This window comes from Equus przewalskii, chromosome 4, assembly GCF_037783145.1.
Source record: "Equus przewalskii isolate Varuska chromosome 4, EquPr2, whole genome shotgun sequence".
Lineage (NCBI taxonomy): Eukaryota > Metazoa > Chordata > Mammalia > Perissodactyla > Equidae > Equus > Equus przewalskii.
The window spans coordinates 11280051-11302849 of record NC_091834.1 but is presented as its reverse complement, the minus strand read 5'-3'; the positions used below and the strand labels follow the sequence as shown (position 1 = coordinate 11302849).

Here is a 22799-nt window from a genome sequence, read left to right as displayed (position 1 = left end):
TAAATGGAAGTACTTTCATTGTTTACCACTGGGAAGGATAATGAATTCTGGTTTGAGAAACACAACACATAATAAAGATACTCACAGACACACACACACACACAAATTCACACATATATCCTGTTAAGGAAGAATTCACCTGCATTCCTTTTTTACTATGAGTTTTATTTCTCTGGCTTTTAAATTTTAGAAAGATACTTTAGTTTTATCAGTTTGATTTGTAGAAACTTTATTATAATCATCATCTGCATTTTCCACCCTGGGCTACTAATGCCATGAATTATATTAAGAGATTTCCTAGTATTTATTCATCCTTACATTCGAAAGAGGACTATCTCCTAGGCCCAGACATACTATATTTTAGCGTAATGCTATAGTCTACTAGTTAACTTAGACCTTTGGCATCAATATTCATACGTGAGATTGTTATACAGCAGGAGTTCTCAAAAATGGGGTCCAAAGACCCTTAGGAGTCTAGCAGATCAAAGGTATTACTAAGACATTATTTGCCTTTTTCAATATGTTGACTTTGGTACAAGGCCAATGGTGAGTAAACTACTGACACCTTAGCATGATTCAAGACAGTGGCACCAAACTATCAGCAGTAGGTACTCTTCCCTACCACACAATCACGCCATCAGGGGGCAATGTCACTTAAGAATGTACTTGTTGAAGCAGTAAAAATTATTAATGCTATTAAATCCTAACACTTGAATAAACATCTTTTTAATATTCTTAGTGATGAAATAGAAAATACTCAAAAAACTCTTCTGCAGCACAACAAAGTCTGATAGTTATCTTGAGAAACACTTGTGCAATTATTTGAGTTGCATGCTGAAGCAGCTGCTTTATTCGTGGAGCAGCAGTTTTACCTGCAAGAACAACTAACTAACTATGCTCATTTCAGAATGGGCATCTGCCAGACATTTTCTCAGATATGAACAAAGTCAGCTTGTTACTTCAAGGAGACAACTGCAGTATTTATTGTCAATTATAAAATTTGAGCTTTCAAGAGAAAATCAGAATACTAGAAAACTTATACTTACACCATAAACTTGACAGTTTCACAATAAATAGCTAAAAGTTTTTCTGATGAGATTAGTGGTGATAATAAATATTATAAAATGAAATGTTACATTTGGAAGATCTGCTCGATTCATTAATCCAATATTTTCCAAACGACCAATATAAAATGTTACAAAATCATCACCGGTAAAAGATCCATTCAGAAAGCAAGACAGAACAATGGATTTCAATGTATTAGAATACAAAAGACTCCTTGCTATGGTTTCAGATTGCACATTACAACTAACTTACAAAAAACTACCACTTATTTACTGCGGTTTCAAAGAATAATATGCAAAGTTACCTGAAATAATTATTCAGTGACTATTAAAAATAGTACACCACAGATATGCTATTATGAAGGTATACATGCTTCATTTTAAAAAGTATGGGAACTTTCCCTATTTCCCTATATTATGAAACAACCAAAGCCTATGCCTTTAAAGCTTTTAAAATTTCACCTGTGTGACCATCTAGGCCTGAGGCTGTGTGTATGTGTGTGTGTGTCTGTGTGGCAGCGGTGGGGGTGGGGTTTGGATAGAGAGAAACAGGGTTCTTTTCATTTTGATCCATTTTTAATTTCTTCCATGATCATAGGTGTTTTTTTATTTCATAAGCAATGTAAATTGTGTGATATCAAGGCTCTTTTCCTGGCTGCTAGAAGGCTTAAAGTGTGACACTCATGTAAAAATAATTTTTCCTTCATTCATTCCATTTTGTCCCCACCTATGTTTCTCACTCTCTTTTGCCATCACTTTTTTAACTCATACTATACTTCTATCACAAAACTTTTCTAATCTGCCTAAAATACTTTCTGGACCAAGGCAAAGTACAAATAACTTGACCATGTGGTATAAAGGTCTTTAAGACAGATTCTGATTAGTATTCTCACCCTTGATCAGTTTACATGTATTTGTACAATGCAAACCCTAAATCTGATCACTTCTGAGGCTTTAGATTAGGGAAATATCCCAGCATTACTGCAAATGAGATGAGGGGGAGAAGTATCAGGAAAAATACATTTAATTCTTACAACCTTAAGCATATTATTGGTCCTGTTTTACCTGTGAAGAAGCAAACTTAGAACATTATGGAACTTACCCTAAGTCACAAAAGCAAGCAGCAGCTGAGCTGGAATTAGAACCCAGGTCTGTAAGATTACAAAGCGCTCCCCCCACCCCCCGAATACACTCTGCCGCCTCCTTCAAATCAGGGAGACGTGTTTCTTTTATCAAAAACTCCCTTTTTTCTTCATGCTTTAAAAATAATTAATGCTAAATCAGAATCCCAAGAACATTCTTCACAGAAATTGAACAAAGAATCCTAAAATTCATATGGGGCAACAAAAGACCGCAAATTGCTAAAGCAATCCTGAGCAAGAAAAACAAAGCCGGCGGAATCACAATCCCCGATTTCAAAACATACTACAAAGCTACAGTGATCAAAACAGCATGGTACTGGTACAAAAACAGGTCCACAGATCAATGGAACAGAATTGAAAGCCCAGAGATAAAACCACACATCTATGGACAGCTAATCTTCGACAAAGGAGCAGAGGGCCTACAATGGAGAAAAGAAAGTCTCTTCAACAAATGGTGCTGGGAAAACTGGACAGCCACATGCAAAAGATTGAAAATTGACCATTCTTTTTCACCACACACCAAAATAAACTCAAAATGGATCAAAGACCTAAAGATTAGGCCTGAAACAATAAGTCTTCTGGAAGAGAATATAGGCAGTACACTCTTTGACATCAGTTTCAAAAGAATCTTTTCGGACACTATAACTCCTCAGTTGAGGGAAACAATAGAAGAATAAACAAATGGGACTTCATCAGACTAAAGAGCTTCTTCAAGGCAAGGGAAAACAGGATTGAAACAAAAAAACAGCTCACTAATTGGGAAAAAATATTTACAAGCCACTTATCTGACAAAGGGTTAATCTCCATAATATACAAAGAACTCACACGGCTTAACAACAAAAAAACAAACAACCTGATCAAAAAATGGGCAGAGGACATGAACAGACGTTTCTCAAAAGAAGATATGAATATGTCCAATAGACACATGAAAAGATGTTCATCATCGCTAATCATCAGGGAAATGCAAATCAAAACTACACTAAGATATCACCTTACACCCGTTAGATTGGCAAAAACATCCAAAACCAAGAGCGACAAATGTTGGAGAGGTCGTGGAGAAAAAGGAACCCTCATATACTGTTGGTGGGAATGCAAACTGGTACAGCCACTATGGAAAACAGTATGGAGATTTCTCAAAAAGTTAAAAATAGAAATACCCTATGACCCAGCCATCCCATTACTGGGTATCTATCCTAAGAACCTGATATCAGAAATCCCAAGAGTCCCTTGCACCCCTATGTTCATCGCAGCATTATTTACAATAGCCAAGACATGGAACCAACCTACATGCCCAGAAACTGATGATTGGATAAAGAAGATGTGGTATATATACACAATGGAATACTATTCAGCCATAAAAAAAGACAAAATTGGCCCATTCACAGCAACGTGGATGGACCTCGAGGGTATTATGTTAAGCGAAATAAGCCAGTCAGAGAAAGACGAACTCTATATGACTCCACTCATAGGTGGAAGTTAGTATATTGATAAGGAGATCTGATCGGTGGTTACCAGGGAAAAGGGGGAGTGGGGGGAGGGCACAAAGGGGGAAGTGGTGTACCCACAACATGACTAACAATAATGTACAACTGAAATCTCACAAGGTTGTAATCTATCATAACATTAATAATAAAAAAAAAAAGTCTAACTCATAGAAACAGAGAGGAGAATAGTGGTTGCCAGGGACTGAGGGGCAGGGGAAATAGGAAAAGGCTGGTAAAAGGGTAAAACTTCCATCTATAAGATGAATAAGTTCTGAGGATTTAATGTGAAACATGGTGACTATAGTTGATAACACTGTATTGTATAACTGAAAGTTGCTAAGAGAGTAGAATTTGAGTTCTTACGACACACACACAAAAAAGTGAATATATGAGGTGGTGGATGTGTTAACTCAGTCAACAGTGGGAATCACTTCACAATGGATACATACACCAAATCATCATGTTGTACACTTTAAATATATCACTACTTTGTCAATAATACCTCAATAAAGCTGAAAAAAATGCCTAAAAAAAAATAATAATAATTAATGCTACAGAATTGAAGTTGAAGCATCTTTTAAAATTATTATAAATATTTGATGTCTTCTCTACAAAACATTCTGAAATAAACTATATAGTAAAATAGTTCCCTCCCTAGCCCTCTCACAAGTCATGTTCAGACCAATAATTCGAGACTCTTTTGATAGGCCTGTTTTACCTAAATGGGATCAAACCAAACATAGCCTTCTCTTGAAAAAATTTTTCTTTTATGTTGCTTTTCCATGTCAGTATCTCCAGATGGACCATTTTCTTGTTAATAACTGTATAGTATGCCATTAAGTGGATGGACTGAACTTTCTTTTCCCATCTGGGTCATTAACTGACTTAACACGTTAATAAAATAACCCAAGTACACTCATGCCTCAGGATCTTTCCTACCTTCCTGTTCCCTCGCTCCATTCAGATCTCTGCTCAAATGAGAACCTTAAGGGAGACATTCCCTGACTATAAACAAGACTACCTCCTATCATCTTCTAAGCCCTTACACTTATCACCACCTGACATATTTTATTAGTTTGTTTTGTCTGTCTACCCCAACTAGAAAGTAGAAAAAGTATGTGCCAGTCTCTAGGCAATGAGGATACAACTCCTATTCTCCGTCGTAGCCTCAGTACCTCGTAACTGGCACGCAACCACCAGTCAATAAATACTGTTCGGTTAATCCCCCTGAATTGAGGTGTCTTCTGTATTAGATTCTAAGGTCCATATTAACTTGATTTCTGGACTTCCCAAACAACTTCACTGATTCATCTATGTATCTTGTGCCAGTACCAAATGGTTTTAGTTACTCTTTAACATATGGTATACCAAATTTTCCTTCTTTTTAAGACTTTTCCTGGTTATTTTCATGTTTATCCCTCCAGATAAACACTAAAATCAATCACCATTTCAAAAAATGTCTTTTGAACGTCTCATTAGGACTATACTGACTAATACGATGAATTACCATCTTTAAAAAAAATTAAAGCTTCCTAGCCAAAAAAGGAGATAGACCTCTCCAACAGTTACTCAAATCTTCTGTAGAATTTTAAGTGAGACATTATAGTTTTCAATATATAGTGGTGGTTTTTTTAAAGGCATCTTTGGGGCCAGCCCAGTGGTTAAGTTCGTGCATTCTGCTTTGGTGGCCCAGGGTTCATGGGTTCAGATCTCAGGCATGGACCTACACACCACTCATCAAGCCATATGCTGTGGTGGCATCCCACAAACAAAAATCAGAGGAAGATTGGCACAGATGTTAGCTCAGGGACAATTTTCCCCACCAAAAAAAAAAAAAAGGGGGCATCTTTTCCCCATCCTATATTGCTAACTGGTTATTAATGGTTCATATTTTTAAAAACTATTGCTTTTAGTGTATATGTATTAGTATATATTAATATATATTGTGTGAGTATATACGTTTGTATATGTGTATATACAGACACACACACACACGCACGTGCACACATTTTCTTAAGACTTGCCATTTCACCAAACTTTTTATTTAAGGTGTTTCAGGTGATGCCTTTGTATGTTGCATGCACGTATGCAATGTTATCATATACAAATTATGACAATACTGACATCTTCCCACTATTTATAGCTCTTATTGGTTCACTTTTCTAACACTACTAGTTAACTGGTTAGTACTTCTAAAACACTCTTACATAATGATACTGGAAGACAATTTTTTTCTCATTCTTGTCTTTATTTCTTCTAGTGTTCTACCACTAAATATTATTCAGGCTGTCAGTTTGTGATACATATTTTTATCAAATTTAAAGAAATATCCTCTACACTTATTTAGCTAGGAGTTTATATTTTAGCAAATGCCTATTTAACACACAGATAACACACAGCTAAGATAAACATATTATTTTACTTCTCTTAAAATGATAAATTATAATAATATATTTCCTAAAATTGAGACATCTTTGTATTCTTGGGATGAACATTACTTGACTCTGCAAGTTAACTTGTTAATGAAAAGCTGGATATTGTTGGCTAATCTCTCCTTTGGAATTTGTGAATTAATATTCTGTGGAAATTTTTCATGCTATCTTTGTCAATTACTGATGTTTGTTTCATATTGACTTTGTAAAAAGTGCTAGGAAGTTTGATTTCCTACACAGTATTGAGAATTGGTTAAAGTTCAGATAGTAAGGTAAAACTGTTTAGATTTAAATCCTGATTTTGCCACTTGCTAGTTGTATGACCCTGGACAAATTCTTTACCTTTCAGTTTTCTTAACTATAAAAAGAAGACAGGGTTGTTATGAAGCTTAACTGAGGCTAATTCAGGTGAAATTCTTAGAACAACACTTGCATCAGGATAAACTAAATAAATGTTAACTTATTAATAAAGCCCTAGTATCCAATATCAGGACCAATGTTTGGTTAACAGAAAAGACGGTTTAGAGGGAATCATTAAAAAAACAAGATACAACAAATACATAATTTAAACATTTTATTTTAAGTGAAAATTTATAAATGTACATTTATGCTCCAATCTTCAGACACAGGGCCAAGGCCTTTTATTTGAACAGAGAATGCTTTCTTGCACAAACCACACCCATAACATGCCATCAAGGATTTAAAGCAATTTGAGTGCTACGTTCTAAATTTTTCTGACTTTTCCTTCTTATAATTATTTGCCCACCTCTAATTAATTTGAAAGCAACTTTAAGTCTTTGCAAAGCACTGCATGTCTATATTTAATTAAACGATACATGTGCAATAATAAAAAATCAGAAACAACTACCTCTCGGTCATCCTACTCTTCAACTGGTAGGATAAACACACAGTATTACTAGAGAGTGGCAGTCTACTGGTTGCACACATGCAGCTTGCCATGTTATCAAGCTAGTATTATTTACCAAAGGAGTGGAGAGCATCAATTAATCCAGTAAGATTCATAGTATATTGGTATCTGTGCCTCATACCAGTATCTTTTCTAAAAGTTCTCATCCATATTTTGAAATACTCATGTAAATCTTACAAGTTGCAAATTAACATTATATGAAAAGCAAAGCACTTTATATTTTTTAAAAAAGAAATTGATTTTATAATAGTAGATGAATGAGTAATTCCTCATGACCTAGGTCCTACAATAGGCTCCAAATAATGAAGATCCATGCTAGTGGGTATAGCATAAATTTCACTGTGTATACATATAAAGAGATACGTATAAACACATATGCATAGTTGTAAGCCAATATGACCCAAATAAAATAACTTTTAAAAACACATGTACCTATGTATATAAAATAGACTATTTCCCTACAATATCCCAAAACATTAATTCTTCCATTCTGCCATACTTAAGGGAAAAAAGTATCTAACATTCATTCTCTCTTCCCCCTTATTTAGTCGTCTTTCTTAGTCTTATCTTTTGGGTTTCAAGCCCTTTGATTTAATGACAAAAGATCTAAGGAGGTTAAGATCCTTAATTTTACTGGATCAAGTACCAAAGCGCCTGGCATGCTAGTTTCTCCTCCTTTCAGCAATCATTAGTCTTCAGGAGAAACACGCTCCTGTCCTCCTGAAGACAGCAGCTTGGAAGATTTTAAACTTTCTGAGGAGTATGACACATACCAACCACCCGTTCCCCAGCAAATATTACAATCATGAGCTTACCTTATTAATTCTAGTTGTGCAAGTTCCTGATTTGCTTGAAATATCGGTTTTTTAGTGAAGAGTTCACCAAGGATACATCTAATGGAAAAAATATCCATCATTACTAAATGATATGATTTTACTTCACTAACAAAAGTTTCAAGTAAATTGAACCAATCAATAGGCTTATCTTACCCACAGCTCCATACGTCAATAGCTGGCGTATATCGTTCTTCTCCCAACAGCAGTTCAGGTGGACGGTACCATAAGGTGATGACCTTGTTAGTATATGGCCGACTAAAAAACACAGAAAGCACTCTTTAGAGGTAGTATCTGCTAGAAGATAGATTCTCTTAGGAAATATTAATTTCTCTAATCAAAGCAATCCTACAATCCTAACTAAAACCACTTTCATCTGCCTACTAAATAGGGACAAGCCATGACATCTAATATGATCATAAAATACAGCTGAGAGTGTGATTAACTGAACTATCCCCTTAATATATAAAAATAAAAAGGAGTTGGCTGGCTGTAACTGTAATTTAATCGAAGAAAGGTCTTTATCAACTCTACTGTTCAATACTGTTTTCCTTTCCATAATAACTTTTAGAGAGAATAACTGATTTAAACGTAATTGATCGTGACAAAATCTGGCAAATTACTAATGTGTAGCAAGATACAGTTCAAATTGGAACCACCCTAACGAAACTTTTCAACTGGGCATATCTTTGGCAACATTTAATTGATTTCAACCCATTTTAGCATGAATAGCAAACACAGAAATGTAGACTATAGTAGTTGAAGTCTATGCTGCAAAGAACCACTAGCAACAGGTATACTTTATCAGATGATCCCTTTGTCACCTTCTACCAAAGAAAACATATACATACTGCTACCTCTTTATTTGCCGTAGAAGAGATTATCTAGTAAGTTGTATTAGGGACAAGTTTGACCATCACAGTACAAATTCTCTGGCAAAGTGTTTTCAATCCTCAGAGAATGATCATGTGCTAGCTGATTCACATGAATAAAGAGGGTTCTAAGAAGTCAGAGGTGGTTCTTTGACTGATTCGTCGTTAGGGTATACTAACCTATATAGGGTGATAAGTATGTCTTTACATCGATTTTAAACCTCTCTTTCTTTCTGGACATCCTCTAAAACACAAGGACTCAAAGGCCTAGTATAGGAAATTCTCCAGGAAGGCTGAGTTCCAAACCTATTTACCTGAGGTTGGCATGGACCTGGACCAGTTCTGGGAAGAAGGAAAAGGAGCATATAATTTATAAAGCAATTCTCACTTGCCAACTGTAGGTCTGCAGTTCCAGGTAGTGTAAGACCTCAACAGCCTGATCTGCTCTGCCCGCACTGAGCCAAATTTCTCCAAATAATTTAAACACTTGCACTATAAGCTATAGATCTGGGCATCACAGCATTACCACAGATAGGACTATCGTTAACAGTATGCCAAAACCAGGAAAAAGGGTAATTGACCTTGGTATATAAATTGTGAAAATAAGGAGCATGGTCTAATATGTATATTTTCAATAGCAAATTAGGATTAAATTTTTCTAATAAAGTATTTTTTCTTAGTGATTTTTGTTTGTTTACTGGCATCACTTATCTTTATATAATGAGATCTTTTAAACTCTAGATACTCTAATTAAGCTAGACTTAATACTTCTTTAAAAATATGTTCACCTCTTTATGCCTTAACTCCTTTTAAATTTGAAATTCCTTCCTTATTTTTCTTTCATTCAAATCCTATACCTCCTTCAAGACATAGTGAAAGACTCATTTCCATAAAGTCTAATCTCTATTTACAATAGATTTTCACATTCTTAAATTTATATTATACTCACCACTGTACTGAAATCTCTATTTTATGTTTTCTATCTTCCCAGAAAGTCAAAAGACCCCAGAGACCATTCTTTATTATGAACCCCACACACAAAGCCCAGAACAATGCTGGGCATAGGGCAGACACCCTAACGTATACGGCCCTGAAACTTTAGGTACCATACATGAATTAGCTGGGTGGGAGAAAAAAGTCTGTGAAAATTATGATGGCCAGTTCTCTAAAACATTTCAATGGTCTCTAAGCATATGAAACCTATGGTCTTATTACTCAAGTGCAACTAGATATCTATAGTCTCAAGGAAATGTAAACCTATCTATAAATAGTTAATTTTTAATCTTTTTATGTTTAGAAATGTATTAAAATATATTTAAAAAATAAAAGCACTTATTCCTTTTATTATCATTTGGAGAAATTACACAAATTAAAGTTACTAAATTTTATGGAAAAAGGAATATTTAAATAAAAGATTATTATTTATATACTGTGTATCAAGTTCTAGGCAACGTGGAACACAGTCATCTTCAGCAGTCAAAATTAGACTAGTGTAATTTCTAATTAACTCTAATAAAATTCAGAAGTGAAAATATTTAGCACATTTTCAAAAATGATTAAGTACAAAACTAGGTGAAATATACTTCTAAATGTATAGCAAAAATATTTAATGTACACTAATTAATAGCTTTTCGAAGTATTTCCAAATGCTTAGTTTCTGTCAGAAGAAAAATAAAGAACTACGTAAAGACTGAGAAAAAACATTCAACTATAAAATTTGACCCAGAAAGTTCCATTTTAAAACACTAATGTAATCTCAAAATTGTGGAAATTCTTTCATTTGTGAAGTAAATATATATTCGGGCTGATATATACTTTTTATAAAATAAAGTACCATCCCAACATTTTTCTTTACATTCACTGAAATAGCAACAGAGTAGAGAACAAAGACATTCTATCTGTTCAGTGATCAAATTCTAAGACTTTTCCTCTAGATAATCCCAGGAATTCAAAAGACTAGGGTAATGAGGGGAGGTAGGATATGGTTACGGTCTTCCCTACCTAGGGCCTGAGAAGCAATACAGTATCCCCAGCAAACCCAGCACTGCTGTGAGGGTGTCCCCCCAAGCTGGCAGGGGCTCAGCCTCCTATCTGGTCTAGATAAACGGCAAAGAAGAGCTCAGAGCAAGATCCTAGGCCCTTGAAGTATTTGAGGGTTCTGGATAATCTCAGTTAAAATATACAAACCACGGTTGCTAACTTTGTTAAAAACCCTTCTGGGCTGGCCCTGTGGCCGAGTAGTTAAGTTCACACGCTCTGCTTTGGCAGCCCAGGGTTTCGTCGGTTCAGATCCTGGGCGTGGATGTGGTACCACTCATCAGGCCACGTTGAGGCGGCACCCCACATGCCACAACTAGAAGGGCCCACAACTAAAACATACAACTATGTACTGGGGGAATTCGGGGAGAAAAAGCAGGAAAAAAAAAGACTGGCAACAGTTGTTAACTCAGGTGCCAATCTTTAAAAAAAAAACAAACTCTTCTATGAAATGAAAAAAAGAATCATATGCGTAAAAGAAAATACCTAAACTAGCTCTAAAATGCTTCATTTTCCCAACACCACATCTAATAAAGTCTGTCCCTATTCCTTTCAGACTATAATTTATAGCTTTTAGAGAAACATGGCAAACCTTCAGCTAACTAAATTCATCACATACACAAACGCCATGCCTCCTTCAGAGTCTACTGCAGAAACACCTATCAAACCTACAAAAAAAATCTGGGACCTATTTTTAACACCAACCTAGCTTCTGAGGTCAAAATTCCAGGAGTTAGCCTTGATTCCTCTTTCCTTCAAATTTCACATCTAATCTATCTACAACAACTGTCAACTCTACATCCAAACTACAACCTAAATTCAACCATTTCCCACAATTTCAAGGAAATCTGAGCCCCCATTGTCTTTCCATTGCAACTGCTGCAACAGCCTCTTAACTAGCCCCATTGCCTCCACCTCTGACCTCCCTCCCCAACTTCTTAAAGTTTTTTTAAGCATAAAACCAGATCATATCACTTACTTGCTAAAACTGTTCAGTGATTTCCAAATGCAGCTAAATAAAATAAGGTAAATAAAATAAACTGCCTCACTTGATAAGACCGTACTCCCAAGTATCTGACCCTCTATTTTTACACTGGGCAACTTCTGAGTCCTCAAACTTTCCCAGTCTGTTCCCAGGCTTTGCAGCTGCTAAATTCCCCCTACTTGGAATGTTCTTTGCGTAGGTTTTCATTAAGTTATCCTTTTCTCTTTGCTCAGGTCTTAGCTCGATTTTACTTCCTCAAAGAGGTCTATCGTAACTGTTTTAGCTAAAATTAACCCAGCAGCCACCCCCATGCCCACAGTGACTCTACAGTCACTATTTTATTTGCTTTGTAGCATTTAGTATTTTAAACTCTTTCCTCTACCCCACAGCTTCACTGTCTACTTTCTCTCGTCATCGTGTAAATGAGACTAGGGACTTGGTCTGTCTTTCATAGCTGTGTCTCTAATACATAAACAACAGGTAATACTTAGGTCTGTGTTTGGCAGACAGTAAGCACTTAATAATATTTTTAATCAACTGACTTATGCCACAATCACATAACAATAAACAATCTTTTTCCTCATGCCCTTTCCCCCTCCTTCCTATTTTCAGTCCCATTTTCCTCCCTTTGATATTTTCCAAGAAAAATAACTTTGCAAATTTCTGTATCATAATATTGCTACAGAGAAACAAAAGTAATTTTCTTTGAATTGATGTCACCTTACAATCACTTGTTTGTTCTTACTACACATGCAAACTTAGAAGTCCTATAAGTGCCTGAATCGTTTGGATTGTAACCATCCAAAAGGAAATTTATTATCTTCTGCCACAAACCTGCTTCCTGTTTCCCTCAGCAAACAGCATCACTGTTTATGGCAGAGGCTGCTGGCTGTCTTCCAAAATCTGTTCTTCCTTTCCTAGATGGTAGCTGCCCACCTACACTACATTCCCAACCTTACTGCAGTGAGGGCCAGTTAGACCAAGTTCTCACCCATGGAACATGAGCGCTTGTGATTTCTAGGTCTGGCTCACAATACTCCTCCCTCTTCTCTAGCTTCTGGCTGACAGAAATGGTGACAGCCTTGGAAGGCACGTGAAGAAGATGGCAGATCTTCCAACCTGGATCCCTGAATGATGGTATGAAGCTGAGTTACCACTTAATCTAATGATATTGTTAAAATATTCTTAAGTGTGCACTAAGGTAAGCAACAACCACTCTAGATTATTAAGTGAGAAATATATATATAAACTTCCTATTCTTTAAGCCACTAGGTTTTGAGGTTCTCTTTGTTATAACAGTTTAGCTTATCCTAACTAATACGCCATTTATCTAGTTGCTTAAGCAGAAAAGTTAAACAGTAGGGGTGGAGGCAGGGATGTGTCTAACAACAGATATTAAACCATCAGGTTCTAACAATTCTACATCATATGATATAATTCATCTCTGTCTTTGCAACATCTATGGCCATTCCCTAGTTCTCGCCATAACCATCCTACCTAGGTTTACTAAAACAGCTTTCTAACTGATTTCTCTTGTTCCAGACGTACAAGGTCAATTCATCTTCCAAAGTACAAAGTGATCATATAAAATATGATAGCATAAAATGAAATGTATTACACCTTTAATACACACTGCTGCCTCCTAGAGAATATCCACACAAAGCCTGTAACATTCTTCATTACTTGGTTCTTGCTCCAACCACACTGAACCACCAATTCCCTAAGAAGGGTGAGCAAATGCTCATTTTCTAAAACAAGAAGATAAGCCAAGGAGAGAAAAGAGCTGGTAAGAAAACCTTCAAAAATATAGTGGTGCTGTAATTATGTTTTCAATGAGCACTTTAAATAAGATTTTAAATAAACTTTTAAAAGTTAAAATTGACAAAAGACAATGAAAATGATTATTAAAGTCAAGGAAAAACTTGTGATAATTTATTGAAAAATTTTGCAAAACAGGGGCCACACCAACTTTCCATCTTAGTGTTTAATGAAAAAGAAGCAAACATTAAGAAAGTACACAGACAGAAAGACTTTAATCATAAAAGCAAATTCCAAGGTAGCTGGAGTTAGAAGAGAATAAGGCCAATTTTGAATCACCTAATTCAATAATCGTTTATAGTATTATCAAGAAAATATTCCATGTTATGATTAGGATGCTGTGTTTACAAATGTTAAGACAAAAGTAAAAGACATTGAAATTATGTTTTGAAACTAGACATTTAAGCCCCAAGAAAACTAAAGTACTGCTGCAATATGAAAATAGATCATTCAAAGTTAGACAAATAAATAAAAATCCAGAATCTCCAAAAACGAACATTTCGAACTTGGTCTACTGTGTGGCTACCCATTGTCAACGTCCTAAAGATAGTCCTGTTTAGACCACACAGAGAAAAGGCAAACTGATGTGACACCATATGACACTTTATTTTTTCTTTTATTCATGAAAGAACATCGTTCAAAGAACAGAGTTCAACATCGTTATTATCTTGGGGACAGGGGATGAGAGTTGAAAAGAACGGCAGAAGAAAAAAATGTTATAAAGAAAGACCAGAGGCAGGAAAACTAATATAATTCTATTTACAATGGTCTACATGAGACATATCTAAATGTAATAGGGACTGGATACCTTTAACTAAAACAGGGAATACATGAAAAGGAACAGACTTCTTTCTGGGGAATGTGAAGATAGGTTTTGTAACAATATGTTTAATTTAAGGTACCCTAGATCACCTAGGTGGAGATGTCCACTAAACACACAGGTTTAGAGATGAGAAGAAAGATCAAGGCTTGAAATTCAGATTTGTAGTCTTCAGCACTAAGGGAATGGATGAGATTCTCCCTATACAAGGAGGGGTAATACTGTACCCTAAAGAACTAAATTGCCCTTCCCATTTTATATGCTCAAAAAGTGTAAGCTACCGCATTAGGGCTAAAAGAAGTACAATTCAATCTTGATCTTGTAGTTGTCAGTGATCTAAATGAGATTTCCATTCCTGAAGCTTGTTCAGTCGCATTGTTTATTGTCATTCGTATGTTATTAATGATCTTTTTATTACCACAGTTTCAATATTGTCCAGGGTCTCCCAGAAGATCCTCTGTATTACCTAGAATCCCAAGCTCCCTGCACTAATCTATATCAGGAGGGTCCTCAAGATCAGGATGACCTTCTCCTGGATCAGAACTAATCAAGCAGTTACTGTGAATGGGTTTTATGTTTTACAGCATATAAAACACAAAATTTAAAATATGATCCCTGCCTTTAAAATGACTATAATTCCAGCTTGAGTAAAAAGAAGAAAACAAGTAATAAGATCAGCATTAAGGAGGCAATTTTAATCCTGAATATAATTTCATCTAGTCTTGGAACAAGTAGCAAGAAGTATTCTCTCTTTCTCCCATTAACAGCTGTATAGCTTTGAGAAAAGTCGGTTTTGCTTTCAATGGCAATTTTAGGAAAAGCCACTAGATGGAGATATTACTTTCAAAAATGTTGTTTAAGAAACATTTGATCACAGTAACTTTTTTAGAACCATGAAAGATATGTTTTCAATACCCAATAAGTAAAGACTGTAGAGATTTCAAATCCTTAATCTCAAAGAATAATGAGATCTATGGAGATTAAGTGACTTGCCCAAGATTCCACAACTGGTTAAATGGCAGTGCCAGGACTAGAGCAAATTTCCTGATTCAGGTTTTATGTTCCTTGCATTAAAAAAGTAAATGTAGTAAGTTATAGTTTCTTCTCTAGAAAATGCAATTAATTTCAACTTATATGAAAAACACATTTTTTCATAAGGGGCAGTCACATAAAGAAAAAAATATCCTCTATCATTTGGAAAAGCACTGCAGCAATGAGTTGGTAAAATAAAAACTCAGAAAAGGATACATCATTGTGGCTAAAGTCTCAGGAAAAGCTGGACTTAAAAGAGCTACTGAAAAAATGAAGTAATGAAGACACGGGGCAAAAACTTCTCAAGTTCTATATTTCTCAATGCCAGATGGAACACAGTATAAATACTGATGTTTAAAATAAGAAAATGATTCTTGAAGTTTAAAGGAATCATATTCCCCCTAATTTTAACCCAGTGGTTCTCCTTCTTTTTTCTATTATATAGCACACGTGACGGAGGAGATCCATACTGGTCACACACCCCCAATGTTCAATTCCTACATACTAGCTGTAACTTGATAGAGGAAAACTCTAGTTTTCCTCAAATTCAAAAAAGATATCCAAAATCAAATGAGTGAGGAAGATGTAGCTGAAGCTACTACAGATAAGCTGAAATCTGCTCCATTTTGAAACAAAAAATCTTGCAATAATTTCTTGAACACTTCAATTATTCTATCTGTAATAGCTACTTACTTATAAAATACTTCAAAATGACCTAACCTTTGGATGGGTGTATTATGATAAAGCCTTACCTTTCTGCTTATAATAACAAAGAAATATGAATGAAAAATCACTTGCTTTATGTTTATTTCAAGAAATATCCAGAAAATTTGGACAATACAGTAAATCGGCTAAAGGCAGAATTAAGTATATTAGAAATTAGTATGTTATTAAAATTTACTGGAACAATGTATTTTAAAATCATTCCACTAAATTAAGCCTGATTTTAAAGAAATTGGAATTATTAGATTCTGAAAAAGAGAAGTTTTAAAGGCGTACATAAACTCCTGAAGGACAGGATATTTGTTTATAAAACAAAATGATATACTAAGTTTTTATCTTACAAATTTGATTAAGCAGAAAAATCAGCATACATTACCTAAAGAAGCAAAGGATTTAAAATTTTCTAGTTCTCTCAGCTCAAAATTCCTCCATCAATTCAGCAGGGCAATGGGGACCATGGCTCAGTAAATCCATCACACCCTGGCACTCCAGGAAACCCAACATCCCATTTTAAAAGGAAAAATCAACACAAAAATGGAGTTTGATATATAGAATTTGGCTTTTACAGTCAGTTTTTCTGGAAAATAGTTATTCCAATGTGAACAAATATCTGCATTTAAAAAGAATGAGATGGAAAATGATAATTTAGCTGTTCTCCATCTCCAGTGAAATCTAACATGAAAACAAGAAAAAAAGGATTTTTTTTTACTACGATACATGAAACAAGCCAGACAAAGACAAATATCATATGATCTCTCTTGTATGTTGAATCTGAAAAAAAAAGAAACCAACAAACTCACAGAAACAAAGAACAGATTGGTGGTTGCCAGAGGTGGGGGTAGGGATGGGAAAACTGGGTGAAGGAGGTCAAAAAGTAAAAAAAGTAATAAAGTTGCCAAAAAAAACACAAACTTCAAAGAAAACATCCTTTTAAAATAAGAACTGATGCACCTTACCCTGTATACAATATGACAGTAGCTTATGAAAAACAGTATTTTTATTCTAAATCCCAATATATGGCTAAAGTCAAATGTCCGAAAGTACAATACTGTGGACTAAGAGCGAACACATCAGGGAGAAACTAGCCTCTCCCCACAAGGATATTCAACCAACCATCAATAGTTCATTAACACCAACAAGAAACACAGGATGGTATTTACCGACTGTCTTTTGTGAGCAAAGTACAGTGACGGGTTAAGAAAACAGAAACTTAAATTTCATACTAGCTCAATGATATTATCCCCATTTACACATAAGGAAACTAAGGTGTAGAGAGATTAAGTAACTTGTCCAAGTTCACACAAACCATAAACTGATTTGAGCCTGGGCCGTGCATTTGTAAATCCATCCTACAAGGAGTAGGCTGCCTAGCAGATGAGGTAAAATTGCACATAAAAAGATACCACAAAGAGCGCAGGGGATTGTGCTTAGCAGTGTTCCCATTGCTGGAAATACCTCCATTCAGGCCACTTAAGACTAGGAATACCATACTGGACAATTCTTTTCTTCTCTGCAAATATGTAAAAAAGAAGGCTATAGAATAATTAAATGGGAGTATCATATATTTAGTAAATATCTGAATTCTGTGTGGAAATTATGATCCCTTCTGGGCAAATGTCAGTATAGAGAGACATTACAGCATGGTGGTTAAGAGCATGATTTTAGAAGTCTTCTGTCACCAGTAGCTTGGGGGAGTTACTTAACCTCTATGGGCATCAATTTTCTCATCTGTAAAATGGGGATAACAATAATACTTACTCACAGAGTTGTTATACAACTAAACGAGATACTAATATTTGTCAAGCACTCAGCACAGTGCTTGGCACATAATAAATACTCAATAAAAATTAATTCTTGCTGTTGTTCTATTATCATCACTACATCTAAATAAATTACAGGAAACACACTGTCTTGCTTCTTCTCGTCTCTCTCTCCCTTGTCAGAAATCATAGTGGATGCTTTCTTTTCCAATTCCAGAACCAATATTTGGGATATGGTCATCCTAATGACTGCTCTTTTGCTTTCCTGTGGTTCATTTCCATTTTGGGTACATCACTTTTCCTTTCTTGCCTTTTGTCACTGGCCTATTATCCTCTCCCTCTTCCTGAGGTAAAACCAACCCAACAATGACAGCCACCACCTCTCTCTGCAGCCTCTTCTTGCACAGAGCCTTATAGCACAAACTTGGCCATGCTCTCCTAGTGGTGGTCTTTGAATTCTCCCTCTCTGACCACCTCAGATTTCATGTGTTTCACACAGTGGTGAGGGAGAAGTATTCACAGGAGAAGAAAAAAAAGGAGCGGGGGGATTTATATTCAAGGATGACAGACACAAACTTGTATTAAGAAAGCATGATCTAACTACAGTGAAATCTCAATTAGCCAGCTAAGCAGATAGAATCCTTAATTAAGCAGAATCTCCCCCTGAAGAACAGTCACTGAAATCTAGTCATTCAAAAAATGTATCTCAAGTGAAGTTTTGGATTAAGTACACATTTAGACCAATTTATTTTTCCTTCAATTTCTACCAAGAGGCATTTTACATATGGTGAAAAGAATGAAAAATTAGAAGTTGGAAACCTTGAACTACACACTTTTGATTCTGCCAACAAATACTTTTTGATCTTTAAAGTCACTCAACTCTTTCTACCACTCAGTTTTCTCAAAAGCAAAATGAAAATTATAGATTTTACTCTCTAGAACAGTTTTAAACTTAAAAAAAGAAAAAAATCAAAGATACAACCATTTGTTAAAATATTAATTAGAAGTGTAGTAGGTAAAATAAAATCAGAAAAGCTCTGGCCAAAATAGGTATAGGAAACTGGAGCCCTGTCCTAATAACCCACCCACACCACAGTTTCTGAGCGGTTTCATGGAACTCTAATGGATCCAAAATACACCATTTAAAAATCTCTAAACACTAAACAATGAAAGCAATTTTCAGAGTGACGTCATAGGCATTCCAAGATTCAAAAGTAAACAGATTTTTTCACTCTAAAAAATTCAAACAACAGAAGATGTTTTCAACTAACCAGAAACTGGCAAAAATTCAGTCAAAGTGTAAAGCCCTATTTCTAAGAATTCCAATTAACTGATATTTCATTATATGAAACTATGCTTACACTAAAGAAATTACAGAATTGCCATAAAGAATTTCAAAATTAAACACATATATATCTATTATACCTGGAAATAAAAAAACGATGCTAACAGGAAAGGAATGGGCTAAACTAGAGCTTTACTAAACTCAGTTAATTCCATAGTTTATTTATAAAAAACTGACTACTTTACAGAAATATTTTATTTTGAAATTCCATATTAGTTCTAATAAGACAAGTCATATTTCACTACCACTAGGCACAAAAGAAGCCAAGTGGGATATACATCCCGACCTTAGCCAGAAAAGCTCCACACACAGAAGGTCTATAAAGAACTTCCTCACAACAGTTTGTTTAAACACAAGGTTCTAGGGAGTTACAAACACACACACACAACTGCAGAGATAACTACATTTAAAAGAAAAGGAAGTCCAAAATAATTAAAACAAAGTTTATACATTTAAACACGCAACATAAAAAGCATATAAGGTTTTTCACCAAACACAAAAATTATAAACATCTTAACGTCTGGATCTACATTAGAAATTTAAGTAAGAATTTTTTAAAAATTCATAAGTTCAGTTAAGTCAGACTTTAAATGGCACATTTTAAAAGAAATTTTATTTACCCCTAAGTGCTAAAAAACATATATTTTTAAACTGAGATAAAAGTATAAAACTTTGTAATTAAATTATCAACCCTAAAATGGTATAAGATTTCATTATTTCCTGTATTTAACTGTGAAAAGTAAATTTCCCTTTTGTTAGAAAAATAAACCATCAATAAGGTATTCTTAGTAAAGCTTCTAAAACTGGTCTCTACTGTCCACGATGTTCATTTGAAAGTACTCTTACCTTTCTTCTGAGCTATATAATCGAGCAAGTCCAAAATCAGCGAGTTTTATCTGCCCTCTGGTGGAATAAGACAAAATGAACAAAAGGTATTAGTCTACTCTCAATTGATCATACACATTCATAATCTATTCCTAGAACTAATCAAAAATACACATATAAACGTCAACTTTGATCACACTGCAGTACTCAAGGTCCTACAAGGCAAGGCAAGTAGATGAACATACAAGATAAGGTAAAAAATTAGTATGTTCTGGATAATTTCAGCTACCATTATTATTATACTAGTACATTATTGTTATTACAGTACTAGTTTCCAGTATTTCAGTACTATTCAGTTCCTATTTAGAAAAGTACAATTCAATGGAAATAAAATGAGATAATTTCTACTACTTAGTAGTAAGATAAATTACTTGTTCAATAATGCTCAAGAACTAAATCACATTATTTTAAATTTATGTTTCATTTTCCAGTTCTTAGAGGCACTAGGTGTACAAAATACTTTCTACTAACTAAAATCAGGACCAGGTATACCTCATTTAAACTAACAAATTGTACCAATCACAACAGAATTATCAGAGTTCAGGTCATGCTGCTAGCAAAATATATAACATAAACTTTAAATACATATGTGTGTGTGTGTATATACACACTTCAAAAAAGTTCACTTTAAAAATTGTGATGACTGCTTTTAAAATAATTCTGAATTAAAAAAAAATTCTAGGGGCTGGCCCGTGGCCGAGTGGTTAAGTTCGCGCACTCTGCTGTGGCGGCCCAGGGTTTTGCTGGTCCGGGTCCTGGGTGGGGACATGGCACCGCTCATCTAAGCCATGCTGAGGCAGCGTCCCACATGCCACAGCTAGAAGGACTCACAACTAAAAACATACAACCATGTACTGGGGGGCTTTGGGGAGAAAAAGGAAAAATAAAAATCTGAAAAAAAAAAAAAAATTCTAAACGCTATTCTTAACCTAAAGCTGAAATCATATTACTATTAGAAGATGCATTCACATTGCTTGGAAAAATATCAAACAAGAAAGTCAACTAAGTATTATTTTATGTACATTACAAACTATTATTGGAAGTTAATTAACTAAAGTGTATTTAACACAACTTCAGATATAGCCCAATGATATTTTAATTATGTTAAAACAGTTTGATCAACGAAATAACTAAATTTTAAATTCTTTTAACAGAATCAAGGTATGCATTATATAACACTCATTTTAGACATATGTAATCAAACTCATATCATACCTATTATTTAGAAGAATATTTGAACATTTAATATCTCTATGCAAAAAGTTCTTCTTATGACAATAATCTAGACCTTCCATGAGCTGTCTCATAAATGACTTTATGTGATTTTCATTAAAATGAACCAAGCCTGATTCCAGTAGTCCCATCAGATCATGGTCCATGTATTCAAACACCAGATAAAATGCACCTAAGAACAAGAATAATTAATACATTAGAGACTTCTATTCTTACAATTTTTCTATAAGTTCAAAATTTTTAAACATAAAAAGCTGGGAAGAAAATTAATCCATGAAAAGAAATGCTACTTTGTCCACTTTAACAACATTCATCCTTCTCTCTAAATTTAATACCTATAAATATAAATACACCCCAAGGAAACATCTAATCTAGTTTTCTGCTCCTAAAGAAAACTGTTATGACATAAAATCAACCTTGCTGAATTCCACACTGCATAGTTTCTGGGTGTGATTAACATAAAATAAATTCCTAAATGTTTTATATATTAAACAAATTCTCTCTCAGTGGAAGCTAAATAAAATCAGTACAGTTCATCAAAGAAAATTTAAAGGTGTTAAAAGAACTGCCTTTAATAAAAAGGAGCCAACTGGGCCCAGTTGGACTTCAGATGACTTCTATTAAGGCTTCAATAAACATATAATTTAATTCTGTTTATATAGCTCCAGAGCATTTGAAAGCATACAAATTACAACTTTATTTTATAAAACCAGCTTAATCCTGCTACCAAAATAGCACATCGCACATACACAAGCACACTTATGAGAGATTCAAAAGTCCTAAATAAAAATTTGCACAAATTGAATCCACCACCATATCAACAAATACCCCAATCAAGCAGAATTGAACTTAGCAATTCAAGAATGGAAAAGCTAATAAAATTCAAGACACCTATCTATCAAAGAAAAAAACTATTAATATGCCCAAAAAGGCATCTGAAGAAAGTTCACGATCAGTTTCTAACTAAAAACAGAGAAAAGACATCATAGTAAACGTACAATAGAAGGATTCTTTTTAAAAGTTTACAATGGCACCTCTCTGAAACCAACAGCCAATGTCCTGTTTAACAGCAAAATGCATGGTGTTGTACATTAGACAAAAATGTTCATGATAATTAACTTTTCTCAAAGTCAGTAAGTAAATTAAAGACAAAGTATAAATATTGAAAGAGACAAAAAGAACACAACTACTGGTAGATGAACATCCTCCTGAAAAGTCCAACAGGGAATCATATTAAAAAAGCAAAAGACTTCATATATGCCAGCAACAATTCACTAGAAAACGAAATTTCAATGATTCCACAATAGAAAAATAATACTACAAATCACTAGAAATAAACTGTAAGAAGAATTATACCAATTCACTAAGAAATATCAAACTGTAAAATTCTATATTTTAAAGCAATT

At 34.6% G+C, this 22799-nt stretch overlaps 1 protein-coding gene across 4 annotated transcripts in view; it reads right to left on the bottom strand.

Annotated features, from left to right (window-relative positions):
• Positions 1-22799, bottom strand: part of CDK13 (cyclin dependent kinase 13) — a 111873-nt gene that overhangs the window by 17003 nt on the left and 72071 nt on the right. For all 4 annotated transcript variants that reach the window (XM_070615462.1, XM_070615463.1, XM_008539374.2 and 1 more), the window contains exons 6-9: positions 21376-21565; positions 20122-20178; positions 8040-8141; positions 7866-7943 (exon numbers count right to left, since the gene is read on the bottom strand). In XM_070615462.1, the coding sequence (XP_070471563.1) occupies positions 7866-7943; positions 8040-8141; positions 20122-20178; positions 21376-21565 (427 nt within the window). The remainder of the gene's footprint in view (positions 1-7865; positions 7944-8039; positions 8142-20121; positions 20179-21375; positions 21566-22799) is intronic.